General features: G+C 41.4%; 1 protein-coding gene across 3 annotated transcripts in view; it reads right to left on the reverse strand.

Moving 5' to 3' along the window:
* Positions 1 to 12,363: 12,363 nt before the first annotated feature.
* syt7a (synaptotagmin VIIa) overlaps positions 12,364 to 16,951 on the reverse strand; it is a 74,064-nt gene continuing 69,476 nt past the window's right edge. For all 3 annotated transcript variants that reach the window (XM_034879368.1, XM_034879369.1, XM_034879367.1), the window contains 4 exons: positions 16,063 to 16,232; positions 15,645 to 15,759; positions 14,746 to 14,945; positions 12,364 to 14,006 (listed from right to left, as the gene is read on the reverse strand). In XM_034879368.1, coding sequence (XP_034735259.1) covers positions 13,902 to 14,006; positions 14,746 to 14,945; positions 15,645 to 15,759; positions 16,063 to 16,232 — 590 coding nt within the window. In that variant the 3' untranslated portion in view covers positions 12,364 to 13,901. The remainder of the gene's footprint in view (positions 14,007 to 14,745; positions 14,946 to 15,644; positions 15,760 to 16,062; positions 16,233 to 16,951) is intronic.

The following is a 16,951-nucleotide window of genomic DNA, read 5'->3' on the forward strand; positions in this document are numbered from 1 at the left end:
CAAATTTGTGATGTATAAATAAAACAGACTTAAGTTCAATTTTTAGCTGTGCAGCTTTTAGGAGTATGACATCCTAAACACTACACACTAAACAGATTCTCCATCTGTCCATTGGATGGCAGTGTAATGCCACAGTGGCTTTGACTTCAGTCTAGCCCAGAAAAGATGTAACGTTATGTAAAAAAATGATGGATGGCTTAAAATTTGCATGACATCTTGATAAAAATGTCCATCTGAGACGGGGCGTTATCTTCCACCCTGTTAACAGGAGAAAATTTCCATTCACCAGCTATACATATAGGCTTCATCTACATGAGCATCTCAATTTTATCTGGAGCAGGTCCACCCTGTTGTATTTAGGCCATCAGTATAAAAAACACATTCTCAGTGTAATTTTTTTAAGATGCAGATCTACTTATTCTTACTTCTTAGCCACCAACTGGAGGATATCTCTATTAAAGAGGTAAAAGAGCATGGTATTTTTTTTTACTTTAAATCAAAGACCCCATATGCTCTTCCAAAACATAGTATGAACTTCAAATAGGGGGATTTTCTTTCACATTTTTCATGACAATTACAATATAATATATAACTGGGGTTTTTCCATGACAACCTGCCACCCCTGTGGATCACTAAATCTGACATGGCATTATCGTCACATCATCTCCACACATTGCCTTTCATTCACACTCCTATTCCTTCTCTTTCCATCTCATTTCCTTGGACTCACACTGCATCTTCACCTCTGTCACTTCATGCCCCCCTCCATCTGTCCAACACTGGCAGTTGGAGGAGCCTATCTTTACCAAGCTGTTGCTTGTGTTGCCGTTCCACAGTCTTTCTTGCTTGACGTGCTGTCGTGCCAAGCCTGGGACCATTTATTATCTTCTCGAAAAAATAACTACAGGGAAACGCCTACATCATTGAAACTGACAGTCTCATTTCCTGCTTCTTTTCTCTTAAACACAATGTGCACATTATTGGCATTTCTAATTATAAACTCTCGGGGATCCATACAGCAGGAATAGACCAAGCGGCTATTTCCATTTCATTTAAAGATTATGCCAGATGACTTCACTTATCAGAACAACTTCAGCCTGAGAGTCAGAGAAGAGGAACGGATCAGTGGCAGCACCTGCTGTATTGTTTGAAATGGAAAACTGCAGACTCTCCATGTGATTGTTCATCTCTTCAGTAAAGCAATGTGTTTGTTCTGAATCTGCATAATTCACATATAACATGACTGAGCTGCAGCCGGGCTCAGTTATAGGTTAGATTCTTGATCAAATTGACACTACTGGAGAAAAAAGAAAAAGTAAGAAATGCTGCACCTTCTGCACCAATTTACACTTGAGATAACAGTTAGAACACAGAGTGAGCTTAAAAGAGGGAAGAAAAGTGGGTGCAGTGATTCTAAAAATAGATGGAGGTGATGCAAGCACGGGTCTCCCGTCGAGCTGATGCGCTTGGCTCGCCTGCAGCCGTCTGTTGTAGTTCTGGGAGGGACGAAACCTCGGCCCCTGTCTGCAGGAAGCTGGCTCGGTGCTCGTCTGCGTTTCCTGCCCAACTCTGATATTCTGCTGTACCAGGAGGAGAATCTCGACGGTTTCTCTGTCTGTTCAATAACCTGTTTCTATGTCTGCTATGGGATTGCATAGAATTAATATTTAGACAGACATAAAGAGACAGCTCAGGTGTTAAGACCTTCTTTTTGTGTCAGGTCTCAGAGGTGCTCTCTCTGCTTCACCGCCTCACTGTTCTTGGTCTTATCTCCTCCCTGCTTGCTTTTTGACTTCTGTACTTAATAGCCAAATCTGGCACGGAAGGTTTGGAGTAAATTGCATTGTCATCTTTTTCCATTTCGATTTTGAGTCAGCTTTGGTGCATGCAATACAAAAGAGGCAGGCTGTGATGAGGTGGATTCAGGCATAAAATACTGTGCAACATCGTAAGTGAAAACGTGCATTTCCTGACTTGTACAAGACAGACTATTCTGTATCCCAATTTCACTATCATGTTGAAGTTGCAAGATATGTCTTTGAATGTTTGTGGTGTCTAAAGGTTTGAAGCTGAAACACACAGCTGTTGATGTCAGAAATGAAACAAAGCATACAAACAAAGCAAGAGCTAATTAATGAGGAAATCTGTCATCCTGTGAAAGGGATAAAAGATTCCCTCAGAGTGTTGTATGCAGCTGGGAGATTCATTTACCTTCATGCTGACTAATGCGCTGTTCAGAGCAGAAGCTTTCCACTATACATTTTAATTGCACTCAAAGACAAATAATCTTTGCAAATTGGTGCCTCTATCAGCAAATGGTGGAACACGTTAAATTGGAATGATGTCAGTTTATAATTATTTGTATTGCAGTTTAATTGCACTGTATGTCCTTGTGTGTTTGAGATGATTGAAAACAGCAGAATATACACCACATGGCCACAAGTATGTGGACACCCCTGTCCACATATAGTTGTGGGGCTGTTTGTTGTTCTTTCATTTCTTTAATTGAAGCCTTACTTTCAAATAAGAGAAATTTTATTGTTAGAACATATAATGGTATTTTCTTAACTAATCTTAGTGTGCATCCAAGTTGGCCAATTTAAATATGTTTTAAAGATATTTTAAGGAATTTTACTTTATTTAGAACAGCTGAAGATAGACAGTAAACGGGGTAGAGAGAGGTAGTATGACATGCAGTGAATGGCCTCAGGTTGGATTCGAACACCTGCACTGGCAAAGACTGAGCCTACATGGGGTGTAACTCACCCTCCTGGTGAGTTAGAGGCCGCCCGACCTATTTAAATCTTAGGTATTTTTTGTTTGACCAACAGCTCAAAACCCAAAGAGAGTAGTTAATAATTTAATACGTTTAATAACACAGAGGACTAAAAAAACAGGGAATAGTCACATTTAGGAAGCTGGAACCAATAATGTTTTACAGCCAGGCTAGCGACCCTGTGAGAAGCAGTTAAGGGATAATAAAGTTGTTTAAATTTATCCTGTAGGAACCTTGAATATCTGTAGCAAATGTCATGGCAATCTGCCAAGCAGTAAGGACATTTCATTTAAAACCTAAAATGTCAGACTCAGACCTCATGGTGAAACTAAAGAAAAGTCAGGGGATCACCAAGGTCAGTAAGACTCATCCTCTGGGGACCATGAATGTCTGTACAAAAGTTGCAATCCATAGTTGTTGAGATAAATCCGTTTGGACCAAAGTGGTGCCATCCCTAGAGCCACGCCACTAACATGGCTAAGAAGCACTCAGCTATAGCAGCATGTTAACACCCATGATTTTAGAAGGAGATGCACACTAGTGTAACGTTTGAGTGTCCACATACTTTTGTTATACATACTAAAAGAAAACAAAACACATGAAGAAAGACCATTTAATCTGTGTACAGGTGTAGTAAAAATGATTCTTTAATATGGAACAAAATTAGAGCTCAGCTCCATGGCTCCGTCCACCCAACACAATCTGCAACACTGATGGGTGGAGGAGAACGAGAAAAACAACCAGTAAGATCACAGTCTGCTCGGCCAAAAAACAGGAGAGGCTAAAAAAACAAACATGGAACGCAAAACCAAAGTGCTACTGGGTTTGACCTCGAGACGCCCTTCTCCCATCCCTCCTGACCCAGGATGTGACCACAGGGCCTCTCTGTTGCCTCCCAGGGCTCTCCCACCTCCTCACCTACCTCATCCTTCTCACCCCCCACCCTGGAGGTCAGCGGCTCCTCAAACCAGTCGATGACCCGCTGACTTCTCCCAGGCCTTTGAGGTCAGCGTGAAGGTGGGTTTTGGAGGAGCACAGAGGCGAGTGTGACGGTATTTATGCTGAGTGAGCTGTCAGTTCTCAAAGGGACGTGAACACAGACAAGACGTCTTGGTTATTATGGCTCCAGTTGAAATGTCTGTGGTTCAGTCTCTCTGTTTTTTACTACCAGCCTACGTAATCTATTGCCTGGAAATTCAGACCCAAATCCAAAAGATTAAGGGTCTGGCATCGAGTGACGAAAGTCGCCCATCTCGAGGGACGGCACCAAGCGTGCATTTGAAAATCTCACTGCATGCAATTGGATAACAAAACCACCAATCCCAACAACACACTGGGTAACGTATCCAGAAGACCCATACGCTTAGCTACCAGCGGATCTAACTGGTAGGTTAAACTGCCGTCATCTGTTTAGCTTGCCTCTGGCCCGCCTATTTCAGATACACCAATGTGATTGGTGCAGCTCGGTTACAAGCTTATAGTTAAAGAGCAGCATTACTCGATGCCAGAGTCAATTCAAATTTTTCTCTCGCAAGAACTCTGGATTTCCAGGGTAAGTAATCTGATCATGATCAACAAATGTTGCTCACTTTAGATTTGGATGGAATGTTTGAAGTTTTTGAGGAAACGAGACGAGACTGGAGGGAGAAGATGTCTGCGGAGGCTGCCCAGTAAGAACCCGTTACTATCCTAACACAGGGACATCAACAGAAGTACTACACAGATATGTACAGAGCGACCAAGCAACACATCAGAATACTGAGTACTAAATCTGGAGTGGGGAAGGTAATAAAAGTTGACTACAAATGCACGTATCCCACTACTTTTTTTGTGTGTCGTTGGTCCAATCTTTAAGGCTATTCTTTCTCCTGCTACAAACGGGGAATATAGATTTGATTCACAGGTCTGTGCTTAATCTGAATATGGCTGCTTTGTGTTTCTGCGTGCTGGGCTGGCAGCTGCCCTTCTCCTCAGAGATTATATAGAGATGAGGCTAAAAACAACACTCAAGAAAGCAACATGAAGGCATGACCAGGGATGAGGATGCTCTTTTTTGTGCTAAATCATTCTCTGGTCCACAGAGCTCTGTAGGAAAAACAAGGTAATGTGGAGGGTAACGGATGAGAGCCGCTAATGGATAAAAGAATCACAGATAGATGAGGAAGCATGGATTAATGGGAAATTAGCCTGTGGTGGTGTATGCATGGCCAGCTGAATGGGAGAGTAAATGAGCAATTGAGCAGAGGAAGTGGAAATCTATACTTGCTGAAGGAATAAGATGAAGCGTTGTAATGAAAAACAGAGTGAGTATGAGGAGAGAGAGAGAGAGAGAGAAAGAGCATCTGCCAGCTTCAGCCAACAGTCATCCTGCACCTTAACACACTGCTTCACGTGACAAACTACATCAGAGAGGGAGGGAAGAGGGAGGCACTGCACAGAGATCACTAGCACTATTACGGACGGAGACACTATTACCATACACACACATGCATGCACGCACGCACGCATGCACGCACGCACGCACACACACACACACACACACACACACACACACACACACACACACACACACACACACAAAGGGTCCCAGTCTGCGTTCCACTGCACTCTCCTGGCTGCCAGAACCTCGCTGTGTCTCATCAAGAAAAAAACAACAACAAACAAACCGATCTACAAACAAATGGACGTAAAGAATATACAACACACACTTTGGATCCCACTGGCAATAATAAAAAAATAAACCAGAAACCAAACCAGGGATATAAAAAGAGCCAGTGGCACTGGGTTTTACAGAAAGCATTTTCTCATTGACTGGCTTTTGAACAGCTCTATGCTTTTTCTTTAATTCTACCAAGTATATCCTATTAACCTTACCAGGCAGCTAAAATCTATACAACAGTATTGTCATTTTCATATATTTATAGATATTTATACACTATACAAAGTTGGCAAAAATACATAAATAAATACATTAAATTAGATTGTACACATCACAATTGTGTGTTTTAAGTCAGAGCACTCGTTGTTGAAGAGGTGGGCCATGGCAAGTTGAGAAAGGAGGTGAAGAAACAGGAGTGTTACCCTGGACATCCCGTAACGCAAAGGAGTCACCATCACACTTGGTAAGTAATAATTCAGTGTATGGCGTTCGATTAAATACGTGTATTGCTTATTACCTACCTGATTAAAAAAGTCCACATTATGGCAGGTTTTACAGGCTGCTCTAACCAAATCACAAAATCTATTTACAACCAGCAAGGAAAGAAAAACACACAATTTCTGAGGGATCTGGATTTAGGGGGGAAAAAAGTCAGAATTTATTTTCAGTGCATCGAGAAACAACAGTATGTGTGTGTGCTTGTGTGTGTGTGTGTGTGTGTGTGTGTGTGTGTGTGTGTGTGTGTGTGTGTATTTCAGACTCCCTGTGGACCCCCTCTAAAGGATGGTATTACAAATGAAGGCAGGACTGTATCCACTGTCCTTCCTGCAGACAGCTGCAGTGAGTATCGTCTGTACTATATCATGTCCATGGCAGAGAGAGTCCTAAAAGTAATACGAAAATGATAAGCTCTGTCCCGGCACTGTAAACAGGCCCTGCCAGATACATAAGGCTTTGGCATATGGAAAATAGGGAAGAAGGTGTACACACACCTGCAGTGAAAATTACCACAGCCCTGTGCAGTTTTTTGGGATGCAGCAGTGGACTGAATATATGTCTGTTGAGAAGGCACAGGGCATATTATGGACATTTGGAGTCTTTTTCTCCTTCACTTATTTCCACTACGTCTGCCATTTGGCAGTTTAAAGCACTAATTCCGTGTTATTGTTGCTGAAGTTTGAGAGCTCTAACAAATATCTGACTAAGCAGGAGACAAGCTTATTATGTGGCAAATTCATGGCAGTTGTGCTTAATGAGTCTAACCCCTCAATAAGAGCCTGAATCACAAGCATGTAAATTGTCTTTGAAAAGGATCAGACAATTGATGTACGTCCTTCACTTAGAAAACTCCCTCCTCCATACATGCCTATCCCCATATATGGCCTCCAGCAGAGCTATAATGACTCCAAATTTACTGAGGAAGGTATCATCAGTGTCAGTACAGGGCCAATCCCGTCTAACACAATGGCATTACAGTAAATCCCCAAGCCTATAAGCAGACAATGTGAGATGTGATGCCAAGCAACCAGGGCAGACTGACTCTACAAGGAGGTGTTCTAACATAGCAGTCTTCATAACATAACAGTCTTCGTACATAGCCAAGGAGCGCTTGATTTTGTTTTGAAATAAAAATTTCCAATAGCGTACATAACACAGGCTACAATTTGTGCCACATATCGCTCAGCCTATTTCCTGAAATGTGTACAGGGGTAAAAGGTATGTGGCAGTGTTGCTACAGCGGGCCTGGGATGTGTTGGGTATCACTCCATCCCTTTGTTTCTCTTGCTCCGACCTCACGAAATCTCCAACAAAAATACAGCGGACATCAAAAGCCCTTATTCAAGAAGGGCAGGTATAATCAGCTTCAGCATCATCAACATCACCACTGTTACTCATCGATATCATTGTTTTCCCTTAATCGTTGCACGTGACAAATGAAAACCCAGCATACAACAAATGTCATATTCCATCAACATTATTTACATAAAGTTTCCAAAAACAGAAGGATTTTCTTATCACATTTTTAGAAATAAATAAATCCAACACAAGAACACCAGCACACACATACACACACTGACCAACAGTCAAATGTGAACAAAAAGAAAAAGGATATTATTACTTATTGTTTTTTATATTCATTTTGTTACCATTTAAATAATGCTTACTTGAACCCTGATTGGGAGAAGTCACATTGGTTTTCACCAGATGCTTAAAACAATTGAAAGGGTGAGTTATGGGAGGGGAGGTCTGTCTGCGCAGGGCGAGACTCACACACTAACAGACAAAGGTGACCCAGACGACTTCTGGGCTGACTCAGCCGTCATAATATGATTCAGCAGAAATAAACATCAACTGCAGTCCCTCTAGGATGAGATTACTACAGTCTGATTTTAACGTGTACACGTGCACACACACACACACACACACACACACACACACACACAGTGTACCTTTAATTTAATATTGCACAAACTAAAGCAAAGCAGGCACCTTTCCAACAGAGTGAGTCATTGACCCTTATCTTAAGAAAGCCATACACATCAAGGAAAACTAGCGTCGTAGAATAAGGAATGGGCCGAGAGTATGACAAGGACAAACAATATGATCAGACTCTGAAGAATATCTTTCTAATCCCCTGGCAAACAGGTGTGACCCCTTTAGCCAATAAAGCTTTTAGTTATTTAGAAAGTAAACAGAGAAGGGAACGCTGCATGTGACAATGATATATTTGGGGTGGACACCCATCCTCTAAATAAAAATTGTAGAGAAGATGATAGTTCAGGAGATAAATCAATATATCTCGCTGCTGTAGAAAGCTAGCAGCTCTGTACAGCAAGGTTTTGAAGCTAAATGACAAATTGGCAGTGCTTAGATTTGCAGAAAAACTAGAAACAGAAATTAAAGTGTTCCAACACCCTCCAGATTTAACACTACATAGAGAGACATCTGAAAATCGAACTAACATAACTAAAAAGTCAGTTGTAAGACCCTTAATGCAGTGGCAAAGTTGTGAGCAGTGTTGGCTGTGTCTGTCTTCCTAAATTAAACCTCAGTAATCAAACCGTAATTATCCACACCTGCACCAGCAACCAGTTGGCCTTGTAAGGGAATGAAACCCTGATGAAAGACAGAGCTCAGGCTGAACACTTAGTGGAGTTAGGCTGAAAAAAAGTCTTTACTGGGAGCATCTGCAACACTGCCATGATGTAGCCTATTCATGAGCTCAGGATTGTTGAAGGTTGTTGCTGACAATGTTGGTGCAAGCAAAACGCAATATGCTTAGAGGTGTGAGACAGGTGGCAGTATAATAAAACTAGGATTTGGAAATTGCTTCCTCCTTTATACTGTTTGGCTATGAGCTTACCATTCATTTAAATGGGGCTTTTTGACTGCAGGCAATAAGAGAACATAAACATAATGTTTGAGACTCCTTGTTATTTTGTGAAAGGTTGCTGATACTCAGTGATACACTGTTTCCAAACATAACTTTTAAAATGATAGCTTATAAAAGTAAGAGTCATATTACAATCAAATTTTAGCATTTTCTTTCTTGCCGTTCTTAGACGTGATAGTTAACTTTGTTACCATAAGCATCAATGGTCACTTAATCTCGTTTAATGTAGTTACATTAAGATAAACGATAAGACACCCGCTGAATGAATAGTGCATGTAGAGCGTTGTTAGCCTGATGTTCTGTTCAACAGCTCAAAAAACCTACTTCACATTGTTTTATCATCTTAGTACCTCACGACGTTTCCTGATTTTATGCAAACTGGTACAGTGCCTATTGAAAATGTGCCTGTTTGGGATGGCCGATTGCTTGGCCTATGGTATTGCTGCTTGTAGATTTCTTCAAAACCTAAAATTACTTACAGAAGGACCCCAACCATTTATTATGCAACTCCACTGCAGTGTAGGCTAGGTCTTCATCAGAAGGAGACATTGTACTACTCAATTTACCTGACAGAGAATGTGGCAGATTCAGAATGTAATCAAAAAATATCACATTGAAAATGTGGAGAAATAAGACATTAGCCTCATGGAGTAATAGCAGTGCGCCACCCACCCAGCCCAGCTAATCAGCACCTATCTGCGTTATTCAACCACCATAACTGGTTGTTTGTGTGACTGTAGAGAGAGAGGGGGGGGAGAGATAGATACATTTTGTGTAGTATGATTGTTAAGAAATTTAACACTTCACCGGAGGTGTTCATTTTCATAAAGGTTTAGTGACTTGACGGTTAACGGTGAAGTATCGATTTGATTCATGGGGTTATTAACGTTGTAAATTAGCAGTAGACTTAATTAACCCAACCCAGGGTGAGTTTGAACTGGTGTGTCTGCCCAGTTCAGCTCAGATTTTTCAGATTTCAGATTTTCTTGCATTGTACAGCGCTGTGAGGGAATGATCTCAGGGAAACAGACAGTTGCTTATTTTTGCCCATCCAGCAGTTTCGGAGCAACATTATCATTCATTTGGAGTCATGTTTCTCTCCAACTGATTAATAAAAGTCCAATATTCATTCCCTATTTTTGGTCTTTATTAAAAAACATTAAATAATTTATTTTTATTTTTTACATAAGCAGCATTGAGGAATTAGAGGCAATGCCTACTAAACACGATGGGTAATATAACAATATGAAAAGTATTTCACTATTCTCTTAAGCTCAGTATCATCCAGCCTTTGCCTAAGTGTCAATGGCTAATTATTTGATGACCGTCCTATTAAAGTTATTGTGCATTGGATTCACATTTAAGAAGTCTGTATTCAAAAGCACTCAGGAAGATTTAAATTCCTGCAGCTCTCCAGCCTACCTTTAAGGATAAGCAACATCACACTGTGCTTGTTGTTACTAAAAATAAAGCCATATCCCCCATTTTACAGGGTCACTGATGACTAAGCTTTGCAAACCTTTGTAGAATTGCAATTTATCACTCCTGGAGCTAAATGTAATCTTGGTGAAAGGAAATGTCAGAGGTATTGTGTTGACTCATCACCTGCACATTTAAACTATGTTTGGTTTTTGCAGCTTTACACAGTGAACAACTACTGACCATTTTCCTCATTTCAACAGACAAGCCTAGCCTGTCCATCATCTTCATGCTTACTAATAAGAGTGCTCCGTAGTTTTGTTTTATTCTTAGCGAGTATTACCTCTGCAAATAGCAAGTCCCCTAGGTCCAAGAAAGCAGATATTGCTCCTTTCTGACCACCTAATGGGATAGTAATGTGCTGTGACACTGCAGGCACCGGCTGTCAAAACAGTGGGCCATGTTCCACGGCAGGCCAATTGTTCTGAAGGGTGCTGGACTGGATCAGTGCATCACAGCAGCCAGCAACGGTCTCACATGAAACACACTGCCCCGAACACACTCACAGCACACAGTGTGCTGCAAAGACCGGCTTTTAGAGAAACAAGGACTAATCTGGTGTAGATTGGACTACAATCACACAATCATTCTTGTGGTGAAAGTGTTATCATTATCATAAATCAAAACAAGCCCAAATGTAAAAGAAGCTATCCGGTTATCACATGATAAGAGGAAATCAAATCCAATGCTGGGCCCTCAGTATTTTAGGCATGGCTTTTTAAGCGGCCAGAGTTAGCAGGAACTACATACGATGCATTAACAAAAGCAGTGATGCTTTAACTAAAAAACAAACTGATTATTATACCGATATTAGTTTTTTGGTGGATATTCTGAGGCCAATTTTTTGAATCAAAGAATCTTCAGGGAGACCAGATGGTGCAATAATAAGATCTTTATTTCCACAAAGATCTGAGAAGTCCCTGCAGAGAAGTTCTAATAATTCTCAGAACAAGCACAGTGCCTCATACCCAGGCCTTACCTCAGCTCATTGTGTGGTCATCTGGTTGTCCTTGCAACAAGGCTAAAAACATGTCCAATAATGAGATAACTGTCACAAATGTCATGACATGAAATCACGGTCATGACATGAATGACATTAGCTAAAAGTCAACACTTGCTAAATCAATCAAACGTGAGATGTTTGAAAGGTGGACGCTCAATTAGACATAAAAAACAAATCCTGAATAGTTGCCAGGATTATGCTTCACAGGACTTCATGAATGTGAAAACATAGACAGTTAGAGCACAGTGTACACTAAGAAACAGACGTCTGTGTGAGCAGCTCTTAATGGCTGGCAGTATCCATGTTGCTGCTTTGTGACGGTTTTATTTACGTTACAGAAATATCAAGCTGAACTGAATATGCCTGACAAGCGGGATAGCTACAAGTACAGTCTGTGGTGCTCTCAAGCACTCAGGGAAGAGATCATATCTAATCTGCTTCTACAGTATCTCACAGCGGCAGATCAGACCATCATCTAATATCACACCCACCGTCTGCGATACACACAACAACAACAAAAACTCAGAGAAGGCCTTGTTATTTTATTTGTCTTTCAGCGGTAAAACTAAAATTCACATCTGTCTCACTGTTTCCAGATATGCACCGATTGATTAGCATCAAAGATTCATGCGGGAGAATCAAGACTCCTAGTCATAGCTTTAACTCTGCTCTCCCTGTTGATCAACACATTGTGTAAGAGCGCTGTCGTTGGCCGCCTCCGTGTGACAAGCAGACAAGCTTGAGCTCTCAATTGTCACCCGACATTTCAGACACTAGCAGCCTGCCACCAGGAGTCTGGTAGGTGACACCCACGCGCACACAGACACACACACACACACACACATACACAAATAAAAACAGAAGAACAAAAAGGAGGATGAGAGCCCTACATCCATCCTCCGTCTCCTCCACTTCATCTCCAAACCCTGAAATCACAGAGCAGACGTCTCCTCTCCCCAACTGCTGCTCACACTTTCAGATACTTCTCCCTTAATTTTCACCAGTACTATAATCATCATCAAAACTGTCATCATCATTGTTATTACATTTTCAAAAAGTGCAGATAGAACTCCCCTGTGCCCTCGTTCAGAAGGCAGGGCAGTGAAGGAGGATGGGGGAAACAATGGCAGTAAGTAGAGCAAGAAGAGCGCAAGATGCGAAAGAGAAAAGAGAAGATTTCTGCTGTTTAAATAGTGTTGCTCCTGTGAACACACACACACACAGACACGCGCACACGCACGCACACACGCGCATACACACACGCACCCACACATTAACGCAGCACAACATCAGGTCAAAACTGATGGAGATTGACGTCCATCAGTACAACAAAACAGCACAGGGCAGCACAAAGAATTCATGGCATCAATAAACAGACAGAAGTGTGTACACACAACCAATTGCTTGTGCACAAACAGCGCAGACTTTTTGCTTCTGTTTTCATCTTAAACTTGGAAGATTTGAAATTGGTTTCTTCAGTTGGTGATGCTGTGGAAAATGACGTCATCGTATCATTGGCGGAATTTCTTTTTTCATCTTCTTTTTTCTCTCTCCATGTCAGGGATTTTTGTCTGGAAAAATCAGGAACGGTCCATTTTATAAGTTTATTGTGTTCCCGCTTTCCCAGTTTCGTAAAGTTCCGTTCATTTTTTATATTTTTAGTCTCTATTTTTGTTGGAGCTACAGCACAGCACCCACAGCACACAGACGACGAGAGGGGGGGGAGATCCAGAACGGGTTGGATACACTAATATTGTGCCAGAGTAAGAGAAAGAGGGAACAATAAGGAAAAAGGAGAAAAATAAGATAAAGAAGAGCATAGAGAGTAAAAAAGAGGAGAAAGAAGACAGCAGTATCAGCAATTCCATGTTGAGTTCAGCTGGTTTCATCAAAAAACCAAGTATTGATTGCTTTCCACAACTGCAGATGAAATTAAAACGCTTTTGAGTAAAAGGACTAAAATAGGGAGAGGATACTGTACACTTGAGACAGATGACAAGGCGACAAATGAAGAGGAGAGACGGGAAACAGCAGACAGGCTATGGATAACATAACGGATATTAGTAGTCTGTATAGGGGGAGATCCGCCAATCTATTCTCCTAATGTATTAATAGGTATATTAAAAGTATTGTACATACTTTTTTGTGTACCTGGAATAGTCATATAATAAGATTATATAAAATTAAACCATTTCTTAAGATTTTCTGTGATCCGACGGGACTGGCACCTTAAATGGATCAGGGGCTGCAGTACAGTTCAGAACCGAGGGGTCAACAAAAACTGAACATCAGACTTCCACAGGAAAAGTGCATAAGTACAGACAGACATACAGACAGTCAGAAACAGGGGGACCATTGGCAAAGTGGTGAAATACATAAACCAAGGAACAGCTGTATGAAGAAGAGGGAACAGAAGAGGTAAAAAGATTTGGAGAGAAATACAGATTTTGAAAGAAAAGAGTTTAAAGGTATAAGAGAGCAGATGGCTAATTGTACCCGTGTTTCGCAGCCTGGCAGCAAGTCAGTCTTGTGCATAAGGACGGGATTAGGGGAGGGGGAGTAAGAGATGGGAGGAAACTGGGCAGTGCGATCAGGCCTTGAGAGCATGCCACTGGGCGACGTTAGTACGCGGCCGAGCGAGCATGTCTTTCCAGTGCTTCACCTCCGCTGGTCCACTCTTCCACGATAGGTAGATCTGAGTGAGGGAGAGAAGGATAATGTAGACTATAAATACTACGAGTACGTAACATTGCTGGCTTAACTCTCTGTTAATGTAATGGCCTTTTGTCATGCAAACATGTTAATTACGTTATTGTTTGCCTTTTTTCAGACATGATAGAAGCTTTTTGTAAAGAGCCACGATGTTTGCGCAATAATTGGCATGTGGTACATGAGAGGAAGCAGCGACACTGCTGAAGAGCAGTGATGAGTTGAAAGGTAATGAAATAAAGGAAGAAGACTGGTCTTAGTTCTTTCACAGGCTACAGCACTCATAGATTTTAAAACATATTTTGACGTTGAAGCCTTAATCAATGAAGCCTGTTTCTTGGCTGTAACTCCCTGGAGTATGCGCTGGTTGCCTGGCAACTGCTAGAGCCAGACCAGAGCCATGCTAGCCATTTACACTTGCTTTCAGTCTTTACGCTAAGCTAAGCTAACCGTCCGCTGGCTGTATCCTTATACTGTATATTATTGCAAGACATGAAAGTCGTATCAATCCTCTCATCTAACTATTTGCCAGAAAACAAATATGTGTATTTTCTAAAATGTCATACTATTACTTCAAAACAGAGGAAAAGGTTTGCACTATGACAAGATTAATAGGCCTACAGTATGTTTTGCTAATGGCTAAATGTATTGACCAGTGATCAGAAAGAGAATCAAAGTTTAAAACTACAGTTGCTTTGGGACGTTTCACCTCCCTGATGTGTTACCTTGCCGATAACGTCGTTGCGGCTGAGCCTGTCTTTGTCCATGACAGTGATGATGATGGTGGTCTCCCTCAGCACATGGGCGGGAACGTCGAAGGGGAAGGATTCGTTGAAGATGGGGTTTAGACAGCGCTTCATCGTCACCGTCTTCTTCTTCTCTACACGCTTGTCCTTGTGCATCAGCCACACCTTGACATATGGATCTGCAATGTGGATGCAGAGAACAGCAGTTTCCATTAGAGCAAGTATAAGATGGCCATGAAAGGTGAATTTTAGAGTCAGGTTTGCAATTACCATTTTACAGTCATGATAGGCAGCAGGGAGACAGATACCTAGCTTTAGCTCAAGGTCAACTTATCCCATGAGCTGGGAAACATATAAATGAGGAAGTATTTATGGAAGTAGCGCTTGGGATTTGTACTAACAATTCTGGAGAATTATCGTATTCTGAAATACAAACGGACACCAATTGTGCTAGTGCAGAAAGCAGTCATTTTACAATAATATGCCACTGAAAGCAATGCCCAGTGAGAGCTGGTATTTTAAAAATTAGCACCAGGCTGAGCTGACACAGTTTTCTCTGGGAGGCTGAAAATCCTCATAGATATGTAGAGAGAGAGAGAGAGAGAGAGAGAGAGAGAGAGAGAGAGAGAGAGAGAGAGAGAGAGAGAGAGAGAGAGAGAGAGAGAGAGAGAGAGCAGGAAAGATAGAGGGCATGGAGATGAGGGCACAGAGATGCTTGATGTAATGTCACCTACAGTGCATCCCGGCTTAAGAGCCAGAAGGCAACCATCTTCTGCTTGTTTGAGTGTTTTAACACAGGGATGGAGCTTCTAATGTCACGAGAAGTGCTTCAGATAGATGAACAAGGGTTAGAAAGAAAAAAGACTAAACAAACTTGCCTGAGGTGCCTCCTATATCCATGGCTTTAAGATTGCGTGCTTTGATGATGTTCACAGTGATGGTGTTGGCAGTGGGATTATAGCAGAGAGACAACAGGAGGTCTCCTCGTCTCCCCTGATAAACACACACAGGAACATAATGGCGTATGAATCACCCAGTCTAATATCAGATTTCAACTACAGATTACTCACTATCTCGCTATGTGTAATCTTACATTACTGCTATAACCCCTTGTGCCAAACACAGATGGTCCAGTGACAAGGTTGGTTTAGCTGAGCCCGTTGCTCACCATTAAATTACGTCAATCAAGCTTGCATGTTGAGAGCAGTCAACAAATGGGCATCATACTTTTAATAAAACTGTAATTACACCATCTGAATGAAAACACTGGATTTGTCATCATTCAAGCTCTCTTACACTGCCATCACTGCAGGGCTTGAGCTCCTTCCAGAAGGTCTTTATCTGGCCCAGTTCCACCTTATTAAGGGGGATTGACACCTCTCCAATGGGATCATTCCTACTGAAGCGGTCGTAGTCCAACACTTGAAGGTATAGAGTGCGCTCTCTCACCTTCTCGTATGGGAAGCCTAAAAACAGGGACAGAAACTTCAGAAACACTGGGAGAGCTAAGACACAGAGTGAAATACATATTCTTGACAGTACAGAAAGGGTAGTGTAATCTGCACCGCACTAACAGGGATGAATTTGGCAAAGGCCAAAGTGCATTTTAAAAACTGCAGGACCAGCCAGCGCTCTCTCACACTGCTACAACATCAAATCATATAGAGGTGAGACACTGCACTGCTCTCTGCATGGCTGTTACTAAAAATCTGCAGCATGCAGTGCTTAAGAATACCATTTTTCTAATCAAACCTGTCAATAGTTTTTTTAGTTGAAGGTTTTATAAATGCAAATTAGTTTTTCTAATTTCACACTTTGTTTGGGATTTTCCACACAACTCCCACAATGCTCTTTCTGCGTTGAGACACCACTCTTTGTCATTGTCATAAAAACTTGAAACAATAATGAATAAAACAATGGTACAAGTTTAGGTTTGTGAGTGAACGTTCAGAATTCATTTTGGCGACACTTCAGTTTATTCTTAAAGAAGAAGATCGATACCACGCTCATCCTTGTCTGTTAAAAGTAAATCTACAGTAAAGCCAGATGTTAGTTCAGCCTAACATAAAGAGGAGGAAACAGCTAGCCTGGTCCTACATTTTTACAATTTGGTTTTTGTAAATATGAAATAAACAAGATAAAATGACATTGATAAAGTTGTGTTGGTGGGCTTTAGTTGCTGCTA

The sequence above is a fragment of the Etheostoma cragini genome, chromosome 8, assembly GCF_013103735.1.
Source record: "Etheostoma cragini isolate CJK2018 chromosome 8, CSU_Ecrag_1.0, whole genome shotgun sequence".
NCBI classification, from domain to species: Eukaryota; Metazoa; Chordata; class Actinopteri; order Perciformes; family Percidae; genus Etheostoma; species Etheostoma cragini.